The 24,764-nt window shown below is 37.3% G+C and overlaps 1 protein-coding gene across 2 annotated transcripts in view; it reads left to right on the top strand.

Annotated features, from left to right (window-relative positions):
* Nucleotides 1–8,818, top strand: part of DIAPH2 (diaphanous related formin 2) — an 881,199-nt gene extending 872,381 nt beyond the window's left edge. For both annotated transcript variants that reach the window (XM_045817492.1, XM_045817491.1), the window contains one exon: nucleotides 3,362–8,818. In XM_045817492.1, the coding sequence (XP_045673448.1) occupies nucleotides 3,362–3,426 (65 nt within the window). In that variant the 3' untranslated portion in view covers nucleotides 3,427–8,818. The remainder of the gene's footprint in view (nucleotides 1–3,361) is intronic.
* The last annotated feature ends 15,946 nt before the right edge of the window (nucleotides 8,819–24,764 follow it).

Here is a 24,764-nt window from a genome sequence, read left to right as displayed (position 1 = left end):
GCTTCTTGCTCTTAAGACCGTGGGGAAGCCCTCACATTGGTATGAGTTGGTTAACCTGATATTCAGAATATGCAGAAGCATGTTAGAGCTAAACCATGTATTTATAGTCTCTTGGTGACAGATTGGAATATTGTTTTAATTTGAGCCATCCTTCCTCCAGAGAATACACATTTTCACATGACTACATTACTCTTTTAAGCTCATGCTATGACCAGGCCACCCTCTGTAACAGAAGAATCCTTGCACCTTCACAGGAGGCATATTTTATAAAGAAAAGCATTTGATGATCAAAGAGACTCTGTTAGCATATACACACCCAAACTGTGGTGGATTTGGAAGCTAATTTTTGGGACTAACATCTCAGGCTTTAGTGCTACATTAATTGTGTTTACAAACAATAGAATGCCTTGATGAATTCCTACTCTGTGAGGATATACTAGATTCTCTAGGCTTTCTTATTCACTGTAATATGTCACCTCATAAATTAATAAAATGGAAGTAGAGGAAGATGATGGCAAATCACATTTCCCATCCTCTAAGGAAATGGTTTTGCACAGTATCTCCAACAAGCATACAAAACCACACAGATGCTTCCCCCATCTTCCTCTCTTTGATATCCAAAAACACAACAGGCATATTGGAAAGGATAACCACTCACAAAGCCCTTCATATCATCTCAGGTAAATACACAATGTTTTAAACTATTGACTTTTTAAAGGACAGGCTGCTGTGTTCACCATGTAAACTACTCTAGTATCAGTAGTGTTGGGAGAATCACACAGGTTAGAAAGTTAATTTGGTTCGTTCTGGGTCTCCTGAAGCTCTCCAATCATATCACATGCACACCTGTTTCTTCCACCTGTGTTTCCAGAATGGAAATGCAATCACCAAAATCATTCCATTAGCTCTCCCAGCAATAATATCTAACATGTCCTTCTTTATCATAATGTAATGCTAACTTTGTACCCTCACCTTATGAGGGTCAGACCACTGATTTTTATGCATTAGTATTTAACACTATAAATATAGATGTTTTTATTTTAAAAAGTTAATGATTCTCAATCTCTGCTTCAAAGAAGGCATGAATCCAAGCATGAAATATTATCATCAGGAGATTGTAAGCTATTATAATGTGAAGAGAGATGAATATGTATTTGTTATATATACATATAACATATTATCTTCTAACTTACACTGTAGCCTGGTCCATACAAGTCTAGAGAATAAATATATATTTTCTACCAAAATATTTTTAATGTAAATACAGAGAATTGTAAATAAATCACAAAATTCAGATCAGACATTGCTGTCATTGTTTCTAATGGCATTTTTTCATAAACAAGTTTGTAGCTTGATATTTTAAAAACATTAAATGGTGACTTTTACAGAATTAAACATAGGGGACTGATTAGGTACCAAAAAATTAGAAGAGAGAGAAGAAGGAAGAATGAAAAGGAGGAAGGAAGGGAGGAAATAAAGAATATTTCACTTTTGTGTATGACAAGAGCTGGGTTTTGACCCTGAACCAGTGTGTATCTTGCCTTTCAAAAGCTTCAGTGTCCTTTCCTAAGTCCATTTTGACCTGAAAGTTTATTTTCTTACACCAAATGCTACCAACTAGTTGCAGGTTGACATAAACCCTTACATCATATCATTTAATGGGCAGTGAGTATGAATACCAGTTTTACTTTAATGTGTAAGACCACCAAGGTGCAAGCCTCATTATGAGCTGGGACACTCCTCAGTGATTGGTACCATCATTCTCATATCTGATAGCATTAACACTGAATTCTTACATGGCAGCAATGCAATGGTAACTGTTCTATTATAACCTCACTTTTAAATGTTTTATAAGAAGTTCCAAACCATACCATATGCAAACCAGTGTCATCTAAGTAATAAGCCCTTTATCTAAGAATGTTATCTTCACATTTTAGCTGAATTGTGATTCATATCACAAACTAAATATTGGATTTTTAAAATAGTATCTTTAAAAGGATACCCAAATAATCTATCACTCACATATATCTCTGGAAAGAGAAAATGCCTCTTTCATTCTCTCCTCTCAATGATATTATTGCAGGTAAGGCACTTTAAGTTTATAGCTTGTTGGTTCAGTGCACTCTCACCAGGGTGTTAATGAGCCCAACACCATGGAGGCCAGTTAGCTTTCTTTGCTTTGTATACTGACCACAGATTACTGGGAGTCAGTCAGGATACCAGCACAGATGAAAAAGACATCATCGCAAAATCTCAGCACTTCTCACAGTCCATCCTTCTCATGGGACAGACAGGTGTCTTACTTTCATATCATCATCTTAGGGAGGGAATGAATAGTAGCTTGGGAGCCTCCAACATTTACTTCTGAACAGAGAGGCCTGCCATTTAGGCATTAACTTTGCAATATAATCCCCCATCATTGATTTTCCCTGTAACCTTCATCAGTAAAGCAGAGATAGTAGGATAGAATGAAATGGGCTTACCTCCTAGGGATGTTGTGAGAATTAGCCAATTAAGGAGTGTGAAGTGTCAGCATTTATGTAAGTGCCTGTGGTTGCCATTGTTTCTACTCTCATCCTAAACAGAGACTCTTAAGTATATTATGCTTTTGTCAGAAAGGGATTTTCACCCACATCAGTTGTGTTTAAGCTGAGCATAAAACAAAGGTAATAATAACATAGTAGTGATCATCTCAATGCAGAGCTGTAAATTTTTTTCCTATTAAAGCTAAAACTATTTTCAGCAACTTTTAATACTTTAAAAGATTGCTTTCCAAGCTTTGTGCCAACAGTTATCTCTACAATGATAATTTTTCCTGTGATGGTTGAGGGGAAGGGGACATATTCATTATTCATTCCTATTATGACTGTATAATGCATTGAACTTGTTTACATCATACAATCAGGCAAAGACTCGGTAGCTGATTTGATTGCCACATATTGCAATCATTGTAAAAAATTTTTAAAAAACACCTCTCTTCTGCTCTGCCATGCTGGTGTCCTGTAGAGGTTGCCAATATACAGATTGAAAACGCATGGGGAATTGAAGTAGTTACCAAGAAGTTTTATTGTCACCTGCTATTTCCAAGGAGATTGTGCTTGAGAAAATTCTTCCATTTCTTGTATCACTCTGACTTCACTTACCAAGAATAGCTATTTAGTGCTGATTGCAGAACTCCTGAACTCAGCCTGGCAGCTGCAGTGTGAGATTCTCAGATCTGGGCTCCTTGTTACTTATTTACATATTCATTGGAAGTGATTTCTTTCATGACTGTTTGAAACCCTCTCTTGACCTGACATCTTGTAATAGCTGACACCTAAAACTCACCATGTTTTTGGTTCTTTTTCTTTTTGTCTTACAGATAATAGACGGGTACCTTTGGAAAGGTCACGCTCTCGCCACAATGGAGCTATCTCATCTAAGTAATTCCTGATGCCAAAGAATATAAAAATATTTAAGTATACAACATCACTCATTTTGAGAAAGACAAAACATGCAGTCAAGGGATGGAGAGGAAATATATGCACTTCTGCAAAGATCAAGCTAAGCCGTATGACATAGCCTACATTTGTAAAGCTACTGCCAGACTCCTCACACTATTAGACTAATATGAACATAATTATTGAGGTTATAAAATGTGTGTTCTCTTTTAGTGTAAAGATGTGTATTACTTGTTATTGTGTGTGACCTGATGGTGATGGTGAAAAGTGTAAGAAACTAAAGAGTTCTAAGACTTTCAAAAATATCCAGTTTGTCAAAATTTACAATGTTACTCATATTTGCAGGTCACCCCCCAAAAAAGGAAGAAAAGAGAGGAGAAGAATAGAAAGAAATAATTTCTCAATGTCTGTTTCTGATTCTTGTTACACAGGAAATGAAAAGGCTAATGAAACTATGCATATTAATGATCTGGAGAGGCACTAATGTTGCATACTCTGTAAGAGAAGCCATTATGGAAACTCAAACAAGTACTGCTTCAGCCCCATCAGGTTATGTAGAATCTTATCTCAAGTGAAAGCTGATATATTCATCTGCTTTGGCTGAAATTAAACTTATCATTAATCTAGAGTTTTAGCATGATATTGCAGGCACTTACCATTGCTAAAACTAAACCAAAGTTTAACAGAAGCAGTTAATACAATTTAAATTTTATTTAAGGAAGTGTTTTCTAATTATGCACATATCTACTTTCTACAAACACTTTATATGGCTATTTTTGAGAAAAACTTCACATTTTAATGTTTATGCTAAGGATGAACCTGAAAATTCTATTACCTTTATTTAAATTTTTAAAGGTAAATATTGATTCCTAATCTCTGTGATTTCTTTCTTCTCTCTGTCACTTCTTTCTCCCATGACCCCCTTGAAAGCAGGGAATAGAATTCTAGAATACCTGAGAGGGAAAAGATTTCTCTCTGCAGGAGGCAGCAGAAAACTGAAAGGTCAATTGTTTTATCTGCCTTTCTACTCCCCTTTCCAATTCTGCCTTGGTGGTCTGAAGAAGAAGAAAAATGTATGTATGTGTATATATGTGCATATATTTATATCTCCTGTTACAGTAATTCCACATCCTAGTGACTAAGTGAACTTTTTAGTCATCGTACTTACTTACCTATATTAACAAATTAAAATCATACTGCCATAAACAACATTAGGAGGAAAATAGGCTCTACGTTTTTCTTAAATTAATGAGAGAATAAGAATGTCACATAAATTTTCTATTATTTTAAAATATGCATTGAAGTAAGATGGTATAACTTCTCTGCAGTGCAATTTTAAGATTAATTCATGTAGACGACTATTGTAAAAGATTTCTTATGTGTATATATCTAATATAGAGAATCTTATTTCTCCTCTAAAGAGCATTGTAGACATTCAGAAAGAACAAAGGACTGACTTGGCAAATCACCCCTTGAGATGAAGGAAACAAGTAACCAGCAGCTCCCAGTTTCCTTTATACTGATGTATAATGATTAAAACTGCTGCCTTTTCCTCCAGTGCATTCTTACTTGGAAAAATACTTTTAAAAGCTCTGAAGCTGCTATAGTAGAAAAATCAAAAATAATTACAGTATCTGAGATTTTACAGTTTTATCTCAAGAAACACACATAGGCACATACAAATTTAAGGGGCATATCAATTTCTCAGTTTTTTAACAATAAAATAAAATAGTAGACTACTTTATGTAAATACTTAATGTGTGTATTTTTTACTTCACAAAATCATTTCTGAAATCTTTATGGTATGGCTTCTTTAAATCTTTTCATAGGTTTCTATTCTGTAGGAGAATGGTATTTTGAAAGGTTAACCCTCACTAAAATTAAGGGGTATTTGCCATACCATGTTATCAAACTGGTCAAGGTAGAAATACTAACATACATCACCTTTTCCAGGTGTGAACTTGCCTTATTTTATATTTTGTGGAAAAAGTAAAGTACTATTATTGATAAATTATATATTTGTATTTAGAGCAATCCCACATGCTTCTCACAAATATTATGAAGCCTTTTCAGGGTCTTTCATGAAGTTCCAATAACTGAGTTCAGGGAATTTCTTCACAGATTTATAATGGTCCTGCTCTAGCTATTTGCAGTCAAGATTTAAAAAGTAGCACCAAAAAAGTACATAGTGATGTTTCTAGTAATGAAACAGATTATACCAGGGGTCCCCAATTACCAGGCTACATACCAGTACTGTCCGCGGCCTGTTAGGAACCGTGGATGAGCCAGCAAACCTTCACTTGCATTACTGCCTGACCTCCACCTCCTTTCCTCCCCACCCCCCACCCTGTCCCTGGAAAAATTGTCTTCCATGAAACCAGTCTATAGTGCCAAAAATATTGGGGACCATGGGATTATACTAAAGTGTTTGGTTGAATTTATTACTACCACTTGTGAGAAGCGCCAGTTTATGAAGATTTCCTTTGGAATGATTTAAAAAATTACAAAACCCTTAAAATGATTACTAGTTTTATTAGTTTCTTTTGGCTGCTACAACAAATTATCACACACTTGGTTGCTTAACACATCAGATGTTGTGTTAACTCTCATAGTTCTGATGACCAGATATCTAAAACCAAAAACCATGCTCCCTCCAGAGGCTTTAAAAGAGATCTCTCCTTGCCTATAACAGTTTGTGGTGACTATTGGCATTCTTTGAGTTATGGCCACATCTCTCTGCTTCATTTTCATATTCCCTTCTCTGTGCACCTAATCTCCCTCTGCCTTGCTCTCATAAGGACACACTTAGGTGGCATTTAGGACCCACTCAGATAATCCAGCATAATTTTATCTGAAGGTCCTAAACATAATTACATCTGTAAAACCTTTTTTCCAAATAAGGTAACATTCACAGGTTCTGGGGATTGTGTTACAAATATTCCTTTTTTTGGAGATGACCCTTGGCCCACTGTAGTCTGCCCTCTGTCCCCCATTCCCAATTTAGGTCCGTCCCATATGCAAGATATCTTTACTCCATCTCAACATTCTCCCCAAGGCCTAACCCATTACAGCATCATCTAAGTTCAAAATTTCATCCAAACATTATCAGTTTAAAAGTCCCAAATATCATCATCTAGATCATCTAAATCAGGTGTAGGTAAAATTTCTGGGGCAAAATTCCTCTCCATCTATGGACCAGTACAAGAAAACAAGTTATCTGCTTCCAAAATACAATGGCAGGACAGGCATTGGAGAATAGTTGTGGACATTGGTATTTCAAAAGGGAGAAAATGGAATGTAGAAAGGAGTCATTTGTCCCAATCATTTGCAAAGTTCAGACAGCAAAATCCCCTTAGGTTTTAAAGCCTGACAAAAATCCTCCTTGTGTCAGGGCTCCAATCTTTAGGCCTGTAGTTCTGCACTCTTGGTCCATGGATTGAATCTCTCCCTCTCTGCCCATGGCTTTCACTTCTGCTTCTGCTTGCATGCTTGGGCCTCTGCCTCTGTACCTGCAGCTCTACTCTACAGGTGATCATTTACATTGAAGGGTAGCACACATTTGCTGTTTTATCACCCTGTTTGCTACCTGTAAAAGTTTAGCAGTCTTGACAACTTTATCTCATTTTGTCACATCTCTGTCCCTTTCAGACCAACCTAAAAGTGTTTCTGCTGGTATAACAGTCTAAAAAACTCTGTGAGCCTCCTGTGTATATCACATTGATTCAATAATGATACAAGAAAGTCCTCATGGATCTTTGCCAGATAACCCCATCTCTATTCCTGGCTTCTATTGAGATGGCTGAGTGGACCCATGCATAATTATTCTAGCACTAGCCACAAATCATCTAGCCACATGCTTGGCTTTATCTCCAAAGGACACTATGCTAACAGTGAATCTGCTAATGTTAGCATCTTTTACAATCTGAATAGGCTCAGAATTTCCTGAATCACCAAGTAGTGGTTTCTTTCTGCTTAACAGTTCTTCAATTTCTCTCTTTCCTCGTGTATTTTAATATAAGCTCAAGAAGAAACTAGACCATACCTCCAAGCTTGGCTTAGAAATCTCATCTAAATATTAAACTTCATCACTTTCAAATGTACTTTTCATACAACCATGGGAAACAATTCTGATAAGTCTTATGCTGCTATATAACAAGGATCACATTTCCTGTAGTTTCAGTGAAATGTTCCTCAGTTCCTTCTAAGCCCTTACCAGGAGAATCTTGAACATTCATATTTTTACCAACAGTTTATTTAAGGCAATCTGTGTTTTTTCTATCACATGCATCAGAATTTTTCCAGCCTTTACCTATTATTCAATTCCAAAGCCACATCTACATTTTTAGGTATTTGATATAGCAGGACCTTATTTTCTAGTACTAAATTCTGTATTAGTTTCCTGGGGCTGCTGTTACAAATTACTGTAAATGTTATAGCTTAAATCAACAGCTATTTATTCTCTTATTGTTTTGGAGGCAAAGAATCTAAAATTGAGGTGTTAGAAGGGCTATACTCCCTCTGGAAGCTCTAGGGGGAAATCTCTTCCTTTCCTCTTCCAGTTTCTTGTGATGGTCTGCTCTGATCAGTCTCTGCTCTGTCTTCACATCACTTTTCCCTCTGTGTATCTAATCTGCCTCTGTCTTTCTCTTAGAAGGACACTTGAGATGCCTTTTAGGGCCCACCTGGTTAATCCACAATAATCTCCTAATCTCAAGATCTTTAACTTCATTTGTGAAAACCTTTTTTTCTAAATAAAGTAACATCACAGGTTCTGGGAATTAGGACATGGACATACCTTTGGGGAGCCACCATTCAGCTCACTACAATAGTCATTGCATATAAATGTACTTTCCACTTTCTAAAATGCATCCTTGGTGCTCAAGCCAAATTCAAGGTTGTCTCTAAAAGCTATTGTCTGCACAGGCTACTGCATGCTTTGATGTTAAATGGCTAAACAGGCTATTCTAAAATCTGGTTGATACTTTTGCTTCTATGGCCAGTTTGCTTGAAAAAATAATTGGTTGCAATCCTTAGCTCATCTCTTCTGCCCCTTTTATGGAACCTTTGATCAAATGTCGTCTATGATGCATAATGCAGGCATAAAACTACCTCTGATACAGAAAGGTTCTTTACAAGCTTATTCTGGATATTGTGAATCCTTCAGCTGAAGGGAGAGGTGACAACAAAGCCTGCTTTGAATGGTACTGACAGATTGTGTCCATGCCAAAACACTCAGAAGTATTTCACTATCAGTAGAACTGTGGATTCATGCTCTCATATTGCCTTGGAATAAACACCTGTCTCTTTGCAGGACCAAGAATGACTTGCAATTTATATGTAATGCATACTTATTCAATAAAGTTAAGATATACATTAAATATTGTGCTGACTATGATAATTGATACTAAGGTTGAGTGAAAAGGCACAAACTCAAGTACTGAAACAGGTTGTAAGAATGTTCTAGAAAGATAAACTTCAACTGAACAGAAATTCAAGAGTGTTTCTATAAGGACCTGGTCAGGTGAAAATCATGGGATGTATTCAAAGACACACATACCTATGGGAATCATAAGATTTTCTGGAAGTGTTCTTCAGCACTGCTTGCCAGAATAGTGGAGAGATATTTGCACAACTTAAAAGTCCAGATAAGTCAAAAGGGTAATTTACATCCTCCAGAGAAACTGTTTCCACAGGAAAGGTTTTTATTTATTTATTTTTTGTCTCCATTATAGAATGAAAGTAAATGGGCTTCAAATGCTCAGAGGAGTAAAAATCTGGAACGAGTCATTTAGGATTATAGGTAATTATTCTCTGAAGGGCTTTCAAAAGAATTTCTCTTCATAGGTGGGCCAATGTGAAGATGAAGGGTTGTACAAAGTATAGCCAGGTCTATAAATGATAGAATCTAAAGTATCTGGCAAAACCATTGTTTCCCTTGGAATGGTTTGTTCCAGGAAATAAATACATAGGCTTTTTCTTCCCCAGAGGCCCAAATAGTCAAATTCCTTAGTGGAGAGTCTTAAGAGTATCCACAACTAGGGGAATTGGAGCTTAATGCCAAGATTTCAAAGGAGAGTGGTAACCTGAAAATTGATATATATATATGCAGTGCATATAACATGCAGCATAGTTTTGACTTATAATACAAAGAAAACTAGAGCCAAAGATACCATTTACAGACTGAATTTATTTAAATGTCTATAACTCTAATAGCCATGAATAAAATATTATTACAGTTAGCATCCATTGAAGGGAAAAACAACTCACAATTTCATGAATTATGCAAATTTTGATGTTGGCCCTACTTATTTCTTGGAGATTGGCCAGAGTTTAATTCTTAGCCATCATGGCCTCATATCTTGGCTAATAGAGGCTCAACCAATATTTTCACTTATATTTTGGCTAATTGACATCCAGGCATTTTCACCTTTTGATGTTTATGAGCAAAGCACGAGAGCTATTATCATGCAGTTAGAAATAGTAATAAACCTCAAGTTTCTCTACTTTGCTATAGCTTCCAATGTGGCTATTCTAATCACCTGAGTGTCCATTTCATGAGCATTGATTTTTAGGACACAATTATTAATTAAACATAGCTCATGACTTCAGGGATTTCAGTATAGTGGGAGATGGGATAGGTACAAAAAGAATTGTAATTCAAAGTGCCAAGAAATAGTATCAAGAAGGCCTATGAGAGGTCAGACAAAAACAAACTACTTATATTTAGAGAGGTGAGGTGAGGTAGGTATTAAGGTGGGAGGCAGGTGTTAATACAGATATTTTGGCAGGATGACATTTGAACTGAATTTTAAAGGGTAAGTTGATTTGGAAATGTGGTTTTATTAATTTAGTCAATATTTAATGACCATGTACTGTATGCCAACCACAATGCTAGAGTCTGAGAACATAAAAGTGAACCAGATAGATATAGTCCCTATTCTCATGCAGCTTACTCAGCTTTTTGAGGAAGGAGGGCAGGCATGAGCAGAAATACAAACTTTGATATGCATATGCAAGGAACATTGAACAGTTCATTTTAACTGGAGTATTATGCCCATGAAAGGCAGAGTGGTCATGTGGTTTGGGCTTGATTTTATAAATGGTAGGGAAATACCAAGGGGTTTTGAGGAAAGAAATAATATGGAGTACTTAAGGACGATGACACTGGAAGGTCTGCATAGGACAGAGAGGGGAGAGATCACAAAAGGCCCGCTTTGTTGGGGGCTCTTGCCAAAATACTTTTGGTAAAAAATGAGGGCCTAAACAAGGGTAGCATCAAGGAGGCAGGTCCAAGTGGCATCTAAAGAACTGGCAATTAAGTAGATGTTGAGGGTATGAAGAAAGGGAGGATTCAAATCTGACATCAAGGTTAAGAGAATAATTGAACACAAGAAGAATAGCTCCTCTTTGCAGTTGTGATACCATGGATATGCACAGCTGCAGGTCTGGCACTTGATACAATTCTATTATCTGTACTGTTGAATGGTTCATACAAGTTTTATATACAAGGAACATTAAGTCATAAAGACATAGCAGACAGGAGAACATGATTCTGCATAAGAACGTATTCAGTGATATTATAGTGATTATGGTAATAAAAGAAAAAGGAATTTCTCTAGGTTACATTTTTTCCTTTCCTTCTTATTCTCCTTATCTCTCACTTCCCCATTCCCTTCTCTTTTCTTTTTACTAATGCTGCAAAGCAAAACATTGAATGGCTGTTCAAAGAAACAAAGAACTGACGAAGACTGAGTGGACATTAAAATGTACTGATTCACTGTTGGCCTCAGTGACAGGAAAGGCATTTAGATGAAGTATAATTTATGGAAAAAGCTCCAATTAATTCACAACTAGGACTTCTTAAATGTCTGGTTTAGCCAGACATTTTAAGCCATACATTTAAGAGGTTGTTGAACAATAATTACTCTCTAGAAGAGCAACAAATTCTCCCATTTTATTATTTTCCTAGGACTCTGTCAGACTTCTAAACTGTGCCCAAGTCTATTCTTTTTAGGCTAAATACCTTTCTATTCAAAGAATCATAAGCTTTCCTTTCTCAATACATTTAACTGCTGGGTACATGTGACACTGAATGGCTTTCTTTTAGCAAATATTAGCTTGTTTGGGAGGAGTGACTGGTTTATAAATCTGCTTCATCTCCCTCCTTATTCCTACAAATATCTTTTGTTATTGTCTCTCCATTTTCCTACAAACAACTGAATATCACAATGGGAATTAAGTTGAAAATACTCAAATACTATGAATTTTTTCTAAGAACAGTCTTGGGAAACCTATCACATGTAATAGTAGAGTGGCCTAAGCTTGATGAAAAAAATCAGGTAGACTGAACAATTGGTAGCATTTATGGTGGTGCTTTGGGGGATGGAGGAAAGGGCAATGCAAGGAGTCATGAATAAGACTCCATAGCAGAATTCAGTATAATAATAAAAATGAAAAATGTCTTTCAGATGTCAATGGTCCTTTGACTCCACAGCATCTGGGATGAAAAGCCAACTTGCTGTGACCTTATATTGTGTGGAGCTTTGTACTTCTGAAAGAACTTTCACTCTTCATATGCATTATTCCAGCATCTTGTTTCCTCTCAGTCTACAAGCACCCTCAAATTTCCTCCATCCAATTAAATAGGAACTTCCTTGTGAATCACTCATTGAAGGCTACTATTGGCCATCTGATTGCCAATTCCTATTAATTCCTCTTAATCCTCATCCTACTTACTTTCTCCAACACTTCCACAAGGTACACGTAGCCCTGTATACTCCCACCACTTAGAAGACTCTTCAGTTCCCTTTATTTGTGGTTGTCTTCACATGATACCTAAATATAGGTGGCATCTCCTTGTGTTCATTTGTATTCTCCCCACAGCTAAGGTCATCTTAGCCATTTACATGGCTTTGACAATTTCCTACCAGCAGATGACTCTGAAATCTCTCCTGAATCCCAGAACCACTAAACTCAGTATATTTCCAACCAAATATATTCTCCAGCAAACCAATCATTTTATTCAGGTTGTCTGTCATTATGGGCACTTCATTTTTCCCAATATTTTAGGCTAGAAATGACAGCAGCATCTTGTATTATTCCCTCTCTCCTAATATCCAGTGAGGTACAGAAGTTGGTCTCCCTGTTTCAGTCCTTTACCTCTTCAATCCATCCTTCACACTGCTAGAGATTGCTTCCTAAAATGCCTTTTTTGGCCTTCTTCAAAAGTTTTAATTTTTCCCCTTAATTAAAATTAGTATGGACTTCAAAGGTCCCAGAAGCAGACTCACACATAACCTTCAAGCCTTGTCACCATCCCTCCAGTCATGGAACTTGCCAATGGTAAAGAAACACATATGATTACATCCCCAACATGTATATACCTTTCATGCCATTTTATGTACATACAGCTTAGTCTGGTATGACCACACTGCCCAACTTCAAGGAGCAATGCCACCTTTCCAAAGCCTGCCTTAATGCTCCTTCCTCCATTAAAATAAATAGTGTTATCTATGCTCCCACAGCAATCTGTACATACTCCTATTACAGCCCTTATTTCATTCTGCCTTCTACTAGAGTTGGCTGTCTGTGTCCTTGACTAAAGTATAAGTTTCTTGATGATGATAACTGTCTCATTCATCTCTGGGCCTTTACACAAAGCCACTGCTCAATGAAGTAATGTGTAGTGTCAATTCTAGGTGAATTAAACAAATGAAGAATGTTTGGTAAGATAATGGAAAATCATAGCTGATTTCCTCATCCAGGTGAGAGCATAGCCTTCATTATTGCCCTGGGAACTGCGGGCCAGTCTAAGGTCAATGTTGAGGACAAGCTCCCCAACTGTAGATGACTGGAAGTTGATTTTAAAAGAGTGCTTTCAGGAGTTGATAACTGAAGACAAGGAGGAAGGTTTTCTGTCCAAGATTGAGCTTTTAACAAGTATCTGCAGTGTACACTGAGGGGTTTGGCTGTATTCCAATTATGCTAATATGTTTTATATATGGGCCACCAGCATCCAGGAATCACCTCCCTAAACAATTTAGTAAGTGTAACTATCAAGGCAGAGTTGTAAATGCAGAACTTATTTGTAATGTAGCAACCTTGTTATTATCAAATGTCATGGGGTATAAGTCACAGCAATTATGCTGCCCACTTTTTACTATATTTATTTTACTTTTTAAAAGTGCAGTATACTCCTACAAGCTTCTAGCCTGGCTGTGTGTTCTAGAGTTACAGAAGGCAGGAACTATAGGGTCACAGAATTAATACGCTTCCCTGATAGTAAAGGGACCTCATGGGTCATTGACTCCACCCACTGACACAATATACGCAATATTAGACTTCAGGTTTTGGGAACTCGTGGGTTTCTCCATAAAAGAGATTTCATGATCTAGCAAATAGAGTTGTTTCTTCCTCCTCCCTCTCATCATCTGAGCATGTGGATGCGTGTATGTTCCTGTAGTAAAGAAGCTGACAATTTTGCAGGAGGCCTTCAAAGTCTTTATTGCCAGCTTGATGTGATGCAGTTCTAGAGGCACCTCTTAAGTGAATTTTTGGCAAGCGAAAGTGAAAGAAGTAGACCTGAGTTTTCTGGTTTGGACCGGAAAGGCATCTACTACACCTGGCCCACAATTCCTTTTTTTCCTGTAATCTCTTTCTCCCCACTGCTTTTCCACTTTTCATTAATTACCTAGAAGGGGAAGAGCAAGTGTCTCTCTTACTCCATATAACTAAGCATTCAACAGCAACAGTCCTCCTTTATTTCAAAGGATTCCTTCCAGTCTATTTGCAGGCTTCCCTGGTATTAGGTAGAAAAACTACCAGGCCACAGAAGCCTGTTGGCCAGTGAATCTATTGTTAAGGGTTTGAAAAGTATCACTACTTCCAAAGTTTCCTTGAAAGACAAGGAACAATAAGAATAAAATAGCACTTAATTGTTGCACCCAAGAAAATCTTCCATAGCATTACTTTCCTAATGCCAGCATCCCCCGCATGTTTGTTTTTTAACCATGTTAACAATAAGCTATTCATTTGTTCATCACTAATTCCACAAATAACTACTGAGCAACAACTATATGACAGGCATCATTTAATGTTAGCCAAAATAGAGGCTATCCAGCTCTTCTTGATGAGCTTACATTCAAGCCGAGTACATCAATGATAAACAGCCTGGCTGGTGTAGCTCAGTGGATTGAGCGTGGGCTACAAACCAAAGTGTCGCAGGTTCGATTCCCAGTTAGGGCACATACCTGGGTTGCAGGCCATGACCCCCAGCAACCGCACATTGATGTTTCTCTCTCTTTCTCCTTCCCTTCTCTCTCTAAAAAATAAATAAATAAATAAATAAAATAAAAGATAATCTATATTTGATTGCAATTGCATTAAGTGCCTAAGAAGAACATAATACAGTTACTTTAGGAGAAAATAATGGTATGTAATACCATTATTGGTAATTATGTATGTGAGTAATAATGGTAATAATGTATGTGAGTACAGTGGGGAGGGAGGCTTAAACTATACCCAGCCCACCCAGGTGAACAAGAAAGTTATCTCTGAAGAAGTGATATATAATTGAAGACATAAAGAATGAGTAGAAGTTAAAGAGGGGGTGGGAGGAGGGATGGGGAGAAAACATGGACAACTGTAATTGAACAACAATAAAATAATTTTAAAAAAGAATGAGTAGAAGCTAACATGAAAAGTGAGCATTTGTGTCAAGTCAATATAATACAATTAAATCCATATAATGGGGTAGTGTATTAATCAGCTTTGGGTAGTACAAACCATTTCCAAACCTCATTTTCCACAGTAAAGGTCCATGTGGCAGCTATAGTTTATCTGAGTCTGTGCTTCATATGCCTTCTTCATTTCAGGACCCTAGCTGAAGGAGGACCCCTTACTTGGGCATGTCACTCTTATGACAGAGAGAAAAGTACAAAAAAGGCTGCCCCATGCCATGGCTTTTAACTGCTTCTCATCACATGTGGCAGAGGTCACTTTGGCTCACATTCCATTGGGGAAAACAATGGCTTTTACCCTGTAGTGCAAGGGCATCCTGTCCAGTGTATGTTTCTGCCTTATGCCCCCTGCTGCAGCCATCCCAACTTAACTCACCCTTCTCTGAAAGTCTCCATTATCTAGATAAGTACTGACCAGCAGAAATCTAATGCCAGCCACATATACTTTTAAATATATACTTTTATATATATACATATACTTTTAAATTATCTAGATGCTAAATTTTAAAAAGTAAATACAAACCAGTGACATTGATTTTAATACAGTGTTTCCTTAATGTGGTTTAATTCTTGGAAACTGTGACTTTGAGCGAAAGGAGGTTTAACAAAACCAATTTGACCATAGGCTAATTGATAGAAATAAAAGTTCCTATGGCATATTTCTTGTCACAAAAACTTCTAAATAAAGACCCCCCCAAACACTCCTAATATTAAACACTGAAATAAATATGAGCTATACATACATTTAAGAAAGATGAATAAAAACAAATAAGATCACTATTTTCCAACCCACTAATTCCAATTCAGGGTCTTGGGTGACCCAAGTCTGCCCTAGCAGCAGAGGGCATAAGGCAGAAACATACACTGCACAGGATGCCCTTGCACTACAGGGCCACTCACACATGTATACACACAAACATTTGGACAATATAGGCACGCCAATTCACCTTACATGCACATATTTGAGGTATGGGAGGAAACTGAAGTCCCTGGGGAAAACCTACATAGACATGGAGGGAACATGTAGGCTTCACACAGAAAGTGGTCCCAGTAGGGCATTAATTTTTTTGTCATCAATATTAGAAAATGACATCGGATTAAATAACATTGTTCAAGGACCAGCTGTATATTTAAGTTAACCCAATACCAATATATCCAAAATATCCTTTCAACATATAATCAATATAAAAATTATTGGTTCTTTTTTAAGCCTTACCTGAGGACATTATTTCATTGTGTACAGAGAGAGAAGGAGGGAAAGAGAAAGAAAGAAAGACAGAGAGAGGAAAACATTGATTGGTTGCTCTCTCATACATGCCCTGACTGGTGATCAAACCTGCAACCTGGGTATATGCCCTAACTGGGAATTGAACCCACAACCTTTCAGCCTATGGGATGGTGCTCCAACCTATTGAGCCACACAAGTCAGTACAAAAATTATTAATGAAACACTTTACATTCTTTCTCATTCTATGTCTTCAAAACCCCATGAGTGTTTTACAGTTGCAGCACATCTCAATTAACATGCAATAGTCACATTTCCAATGCTCAAGAACCACAAGTAGTTAGCAGCTGCTATATTGAATGGTACAGATCTTGCTCTCACCCTGTGGCTCAAGACAAGTACTGTCCTCTCCTTGAAATACATCCCACTTAAACCATCACCTCTGGAGATGCTACCTTCCAAAGACTCAGCTCATAACTCACATGCACTAAGAAGTCTTCCTGGCTTCTCTCAACTAAAATTCATCTTTTCTTTCTTCCATGTTATCATACACATCATTTTATTATACATCTTTAAGACAGTCACTTGTTTCAAAATTCAAGAGAGTACTGAGGTATATGCATACAATAATACCTCCTCCACCAACAACCATGATTCCTTCCCCTGCAGACAACCAGTGTTATTAGACTTTTGTGTATTCTTGCAGATACACCTTATGCATATACAAGTGCATAAGTAAACATCCATTTTTTCCTCTATCCTTATGGACCAAATGGTAACATACTAAACATACTGTCTTATACCTTAAATTTTTATACCTGACAGTCTATACTGGAGATCATTCTGTATTAGTACATAAAGCATACCTATCTCCCTTACAAGGATATAAATTCTTAGAGGATATAGATTTTGTCTTTTTTTTCTGTATACTTACATAGCTCTGCACATTGGACTCTGCTGCTATACATGTTACTTAGTAGATGATCATTAAATTGAATTGCTTAAACTGTTACCAGATTAATCTCCATAAAATGTTCTTTTGCATGTGATATCCACCACAGCCAACAAAAACTCATTAACTTCTAATTGCCAGCAAGACACATTTCACATTCAAGGACCTTCACAGTCTGAGACACATTCCCTTCTATCCTAATCTTTACTCCCTAGAGACATATCCCTTGCTTTATTTTAGGAGGAGAATTTATTTTTTTTCTGCTTTTAATGTAAGTTTTTTACATTTAATTTTTACTGCATTTTTTCATTACCATTCAGTCCCCTTATATTCCCCTCCTTTCAGCAATCACCACACTGTTGTCCATGCCCATGAGTCCTTGTTACTTTTCTCTCCATCCCTCCCCCCTCTTACCTCCCTGTACCCTAGTTGACATCCTGCTTTCCATATATGAGTCTGTCTCTGTTTTGTTTGTTAGTCAGGCTGGTTCATTGCATTCCACATAAGAGTGAAGTCATTTCATATTTGTCTTTCTTTGACTGGCTTATTTCACTTAGCACAACATTCTTCAAGTCCATCCATACTGTTGCAAAGGGTAAAATTTTCTTTTTTATAACTGAGTACTATCCCATTGTATAAATATCCCATAGTTGTTTACACTCACCTACTGATGGACACTTGGGCTGCTTCCATAAGTTGGTGATTGTAAATAGCACTGCAATGAACATAAGGGTGCTGATGCTATTTTGAATTAGTGTTTAGGATTCCTTCAAATATATGCCCAAATGTGGGAATCACTGGGTCAAAAGGCAGATACATTTTTAAATTTTTGAGATATCTGCATACTGCTTCCCACAGTGGCTGAACTAGTCTGCATTCCCACCAGCAGTGCAATAGGGTTTCCCTTTCTCCACATCCTTGCCAGCACTTCTTGTTTGATTTATTGATAGCCATTCTGAGACGTGTGAGATGGTATCTAATTGTGCATTTAATCAACACTTCTCTGATGATTAGTGACACTGAGCATCTTTTCATATATCTACTGGTCATTGGTGGGTTGTCTTTCTATTTAGTTGATAATTTCCTTTGCTGTGCAAGAACTTTTTAGCTTGATGTAGTCACATTTATTTATTTTTTTCTTCTGCTTCCCTTGCCTGGATAGCTATAACCAATAAAATACTGCTACGAGAAATGTCTGAGATTTTGCTGCCTATGTTTTCTTCTATGATTTTTATGGTTTTCAGTCTAACATTTTAATCTTTGATCCATTTTGAATTTATTCTTGTATGGTGTAAGAAGGCGGTCTAGTTTAGTTTTTCTGCATGTATCTATTTGTCCAATTTTCCCAACACTATTTATTGAGTAAACTATCTTTAGTCCATTTTATGTGCTCACTTCATCTGTTGAATATTTGTTGACTATAAAAGTGTGGGTTTATTTCTCAGCTCTCTATACTGTTCCATTGATCTATGTGTCTGTTTTTATGCCAGTGTGATACTATTTTGATTATTATGGCCTGGTAGTATGCTTTGATATATGTATGCTTTGATATATGGTAGTGTGATTCCTCTGATTTTGTTCTTCAGGATCGCAGTTGCTATACAGGGCCTTTTGTGGTTACATATAAATTTTTGAAATATTTGTTCTAGTCCATTAAATATGTCATTGGAATATTGATAAGAATTGCATTGAATCTATAGATTGCTTTGGGTAATAATAGATGTTTCAATGATGTTAATTCTTCCTATTCATGAACACGTTATGTGCTTCCACTTATCTGTATCTTCTTCAATTTATTTCTGCAATGTCTTATAATTTTCTGAGTACAGGGTTTTTACATCCTTGGTTAGGTTTATTCCTAGGTATTTTATTTTTTCTGAAGATATTGTGAATAAGATTGTTTTCTTAATTTCTCTTTCTATTACTTCGTTATTGGCATATAAAAATACAAATGATTCTGGATATTAATTTTATATCCTGTTACTTTGCTGAAATCATCAAACAGTTCTAGCAGTTTCTTGGTGGAATCTTTAAGGTTCTCTATGTACAATATCATGTCATCTGCCGATAATGACAATTTTATTTCTTCCTTTCCAATTTGGATGCCTTTTGTTTCTTCTTGTTATCTGACTGCTATGGCTAGGACTTCCAGTACTATGTTGAACAAGAAAGGTGAGGAGAGAAGATGGCGGTGTGATAGGTGGGAGCGGAGCCCACATACCCCTGCCACCTAGCCGATCTTCTGAGTAACAGCAAACAGCCAATAGTACCCCAGCATATATGAAGATTGGAAACCAAAACTTTTAGAGGACATTTAAAAATCAGACATTAAGGAGAGTAATTCCGGACAATAAGGTCCCTGGGACCAGCGCAGGGACCAGGGTGGCTGTAGTCCCAGGCCTGGTGCCCCCCAGGTCTGCTGGAAGATTCTTGGGAGAGAGCCAGGCTGAGCTGTGTGAGAGGCCAGGTGCTTAATTGGACTGGTGGGCTTGAACAGCAGGAATTTTTCAAAAATAAAAAGAGAAAAAAGATACACTCCATAGCTGTTCAGGGAATTCTCCACGGCAGCCGCCTGCCATCTGCACCCCTACCCCCACAGCGCCTGGATGAAGCCTACTGGATCAGCAGCCTGGCTGCCGCAGGCACCCAACACCCAAAGCACCAGGGAAAGAGCACCTCCTACCTAGCCCCTGCGCTCAGAGCCCTGCAGGGCCAGATAGCATTTCCCAGAAAGACTTGACTCAGTGGGGGCCTGAAGTACCCTGAAGGGGTGCCGAGAGTCCCTAGCATCTAGGACAGCAAACAGCAAGAAGTTTGTGTGTGTTGCCCCTAATTTGTGCACCTCAAGGACAGTGCAGCTGGTGGACCAAAGGCCTAGGTGAGGCACAGAAGAGCACTGAGGAACTGGTCTGGAGGCTGGACAATAGTGAAGAGTGACACTTAGGAAGGGAGAAAAGTGAAAATAATGGCTCCTCAGCCTGATGCAGTCAGGAATACCAGCAGAAATGGCTTGATTGGTTTAAAGCCAGCAGAAGGCATTTTTGTTAATTCCTTTTCCTTCCTGTCCTTCATTTTTTAAATTCCTTCTTCCTTCGTTCCTTAGTTTCCTTTTTTATTCCTTCTGCCTTCCTTTCATTTATTTTTATTAATTTTAATTTTTTCAATTCCTTCTTCATTTCTTTCTTTTTTATTCCTCCTTCTTTCCTTCCTTCCTTTCCTTTTTCAATCTTCCTTCCTTCCTTCCTTCCTTCCTTCCTTCCTTCCTTCCTTCCTTTCTGTTTTATTCCACAGGGAAGACAATAAAACCTAGATCTGTGAAAAGACAAGAGTTTGACCCAAACAGGGTTCATTCTAACAACAAAGACAGTGAGACAGATTTCACTTCGCTACTCCAGAGAACTTGCAAGCTTGAAGTGGTGAACACCAGTACACTTGCTGGAAGAGGAAACCCACCAACAAAGGAACCACCTACAGAAAACAACAGAAGAAGATGAAGGAGAGAGTGGAAGCCACACTAACCTCCAACTAGTACTTACATGGAAATACAACTAAATGATGAAGGAATTACCTACAAAAAACAACTGAACAAGAGTGAAGGAGAAGCCTCAAAACCTTGTACGCACAGAATAATCAGCTTCAACACAACCTGTCCACACCTGCACAACAGAACATAAGATGTGGTAGATGGAGAAACCTTCAATTAACCAGCTGGAAGGAAGGACCCACCAAAGAAAGACCCAACAATCAAAACCCAAAGACATACAGAGAGCCAACATAAATGACAGCCCAAGACCAGCGAGCTCAGGAGATCAAGGAGACTGCACCACTGAGTCTCACAGGTTTTCTAACATAGAAGTTCACACCATAAACCCAGGGAGTTAGATCAATTTGAAAAGTAGAGGCCAACAAGAAGAGTCTCACAAACAATGAGAAGATAAAGAAACAAACCCCAAATGAAAGGAAAGGAGGAAGCCTAAGAAAGGATGCTAAATGAAACAGAGGCAAGTTAACTATCAGATATTGAGTTCAAAGCAGTGGTTATCAGGAAACTCAGTGAGATCACAGAACATGACCAGAAACTACAGAGAAACTACAACGAACTCACTGCAAACTATATCAACATGAAAAAGGAAATGTAAACTATCAACAACAGCCAAGAGGAAATGAAGACTATAATTTCTGAATTGAAAAACACAAAAAGAATCAAAAGCAGGCTTGATGAAGGAGAGGATCAGATGAACGGGATAAAGGACAAGGTAGAAAAAAAAAAACACCCAGAAAGAGCAAGAAAGGGAAAAGAGGCTCAGAAAGAATGAAGAGGGGAGAAGGGAAATTCAGGACAACATGAAACATAATAATACCCACATAATAGAGATACCAGAAGGAGAACAAGAAGAGCAAGGGATACAAAACCTGTTTGAAAAACTAACAATGGAAATTTTCCCTAATTTGATGAGAGAAAAAGTTACACAAACCCAGGAAACACAGAGAGTCTCAATGAACAGGAAACCAAAGAGGCCCACTTGAAGACACATCATAATTAAAATGGAAAAATTCCAAGACAAAGAGAGAATCTTAAAGGCAACAAGGGAAAAATAGGAAGTAACATACAAGGGAGACTTAATAAGGCTAGCAGCTGACTTCTCAATGGAAATGCTCCAAGCCAGAAGAGAATTGCAAGACATATTCTAAGTAATGAAAACCAAAGGCTTGCAACCAAGGCTACTTTACCCAGCAAGGCTCTCAATTAAGATAGAAGGTCAAATAAGGAGCTTCCCAGACAAAAGAAGTCTAAAATAATACATGTCCACCAAACCATCACCGCAAGAGATGCTAAAGGGACAGCTTTAAGGAAACAAAGGAAGAGAGAGGGAGAGAGGAACACAGGTATGAAAAAATGGCAGTGAATAAGTACCTATCAATAATAACCTTAAACATAAATAGATTAAATGCTCCAATCAAAAGACATAGAATAGCTGAATGGATAAGAAAACATGAGCCACACACATGCTGCCTACAAGAGACCCACCTCAGGATAAAAGACCTGCACAGGCTGAAAGTGAAGGGCTGGAAACAAATTTTCCAAGCAAACGGACAGGAAGAAAAAGGTGTGGTAGCAATACTCATATGAGAAAAAATAGACTTCAAAAAAAGGGGCCATAAAGAGAGACCCATAAGGTCACTTCATAATACTCAAGGGAAGAATCCACCAAGAAGACATAAACATTGTAAATATATATGCACCCAAATACATAAAGAAAATCTTGGAGGACTTCAAGAAAGATATTGACAGCAACACAATTATTGTAGGAGATTTTAACACCCCACCATCAAAAATGGACAGATCTTCCAAACAAAATATCAACAAACATATTGTAGCATTGAACAATACCCTAGATGAAATGGACTTAACTGTTATATAGAAAGCATTTCATCCCAAAGAAGCAAATATATATTCTTTTCAAATGGACATGGAACATTTTCAAAGATAGACCACATGATAGGACACAAAACAAGCCTCAACAAATTTAAGAAAATTCAAATCATATCAAGCATTTTCTCCGACCACAAGGGACTGAAACTAGAAACCAACCCCAAGGAAAAAACCCCAAAACACTCAAAATCATGGACATTGAGTAGCATGCTATTAAATAATGAATGGGTCAAGAATGAGATTAGGGAAGAAATCTTCCAAAAGATATAGGACACAGTGAAGGCAGTTCTGACATGGAAGTTCATAGCGACACAGGCCTATCTAAGAAAGATAGGAACGTTTCAAACAAAAAAACCTAACTCTATGCCTACGATAACTTGAGGAACAACAACAAAGACAGAGCAAGTAGAAGGAAGGAAATAACCAAGAGCAGAACACAATTAAATGACATAGAGACTAAAAGCACAGTTCTAAGGATCAATGAATTCAGGAGCTGGTTCTTTGAAAAGATAAACAAAATCGACAAGCCTTTAAGCAGACTCATCAAGAAAAAAAGAGAGAAGACCCAAATAAACACATTCAGAAATGAAAGAGGAGAGATTAATAACTGATACCACAGAAATACAAAGGATTGTAAGAAATTACTACCAAGAACTGTATGCCAAGAAATTTGAAAACCAAGGTGAAATGGACAAATTTCTAGAAAAATATAATTTTCCAAAACTCAATGAAGAAGAAACAGAAAGCCTAAAAAGACCTATAACACCTGATGAAATTGAATCAGTAATAAAAAAAATCTCCTGACACACAAAAGCCCTGGACTGGACAGTTTCACAGGAGAATTCTATAAAGCATTTAAGGAAGAGCTAACCGCTATCCTTCACCGAGTATTCCAAAAATTGTAAGAAGAAAGACTCTCAAACTCTTGTGATGAAGCCAGCATCATCCTCATCCCAAAACCAGATAAAGACATAACAAAGGAAGAAAACTTCAGGCCAATATTGCTGATGAATATAGATGCTAAAATCCTCAACAAAATATTGGCCAACTTTATCCAGCAATACATTAAAAAGATCATGCACCAAGACCAAGTGGGATTCATCCTAAGGATGGAAGGATGGTACAATATTCGCAAATCAATAAGTGTAATACATCACATAAACAAAAGCAAAGACAAAAATCACATGATCATATCCTTAGATGCATAAAAAGTATTTGATAAGGCACAGCATGCATTTATGATAAAAACACTCAGCAAAGTGGGAGTAGAGGGAGCATTCCTCAACATCATAAGGGCCATATATGAGAGACCTACAGCCAACATCATACTCAGTGGGCAAAAATTAAAATCTTTCCCACTAAGATCAGGAACAAGAACAGGTTGTCCACTCTCACCACTTCTATTCAATATAGTACTGTAAGTTTTAGCCACAGTGATCAGACAAGAAAAAGAAATAAAAAGCATCCAAATTGGAAAGGAGGAAACAAAACTGTTACTGTTTGCAGATGACATGATAGTGTACATAGAAAATCCTACAGACTCTGCAAAAAAACTGCTCAACCTAATGAATTAACTTGGCAAAAGAGCAGAATACAAAGTGAATATCCAGAAATCAAAGGCATTTTTGTATACCTACAATGAAACATAAGAAGCAGAAATCAGGAAAAAATCCCATTTGATATAGCAACAAGAAAAATAAAATACCTAGGAATAATTCTAACCAAGGAGGTAAAAGCCTGTACTCAGAAAACTACGCAACACTCAAGAAAGAAATCAAGGAAGACACAAACAAATGGAAATATATGCCATGCTCATGAATTGGAAGAATTAACATCATCAAAATGTCTATACTACCCAAAGCAATTTATATATTCAATGTAATGCCGACTAAAGTACCAATGGCATATTTCACTGATATAGAACAAATGCTTCAAAAATTTATATGGAACCATAAATGACCCCAAATAGCTGCTG

Source organism: Phyllostomus hastatus, unplaced genomic scaffold (genome assembly GCF_019186645.2).
Source record: "Phyllostomus hastatus isolate PE091 unplaced genomic scaffold, TTU_PhHast_1.1 phas_scaffold_28, whole genome shotgun sequence".
NCBI lineage: Eukaryota > Metazoa > Chordata > Mammalia > Chiroptera > Phyllostomidae > Phyllostomus > Phyllostomus hastatus.
The sequence above is the reverse complement of the archived record's forward strand: the minus strand, read 5'-3'. Positions and strand labels throughout refer to the sequence as shown.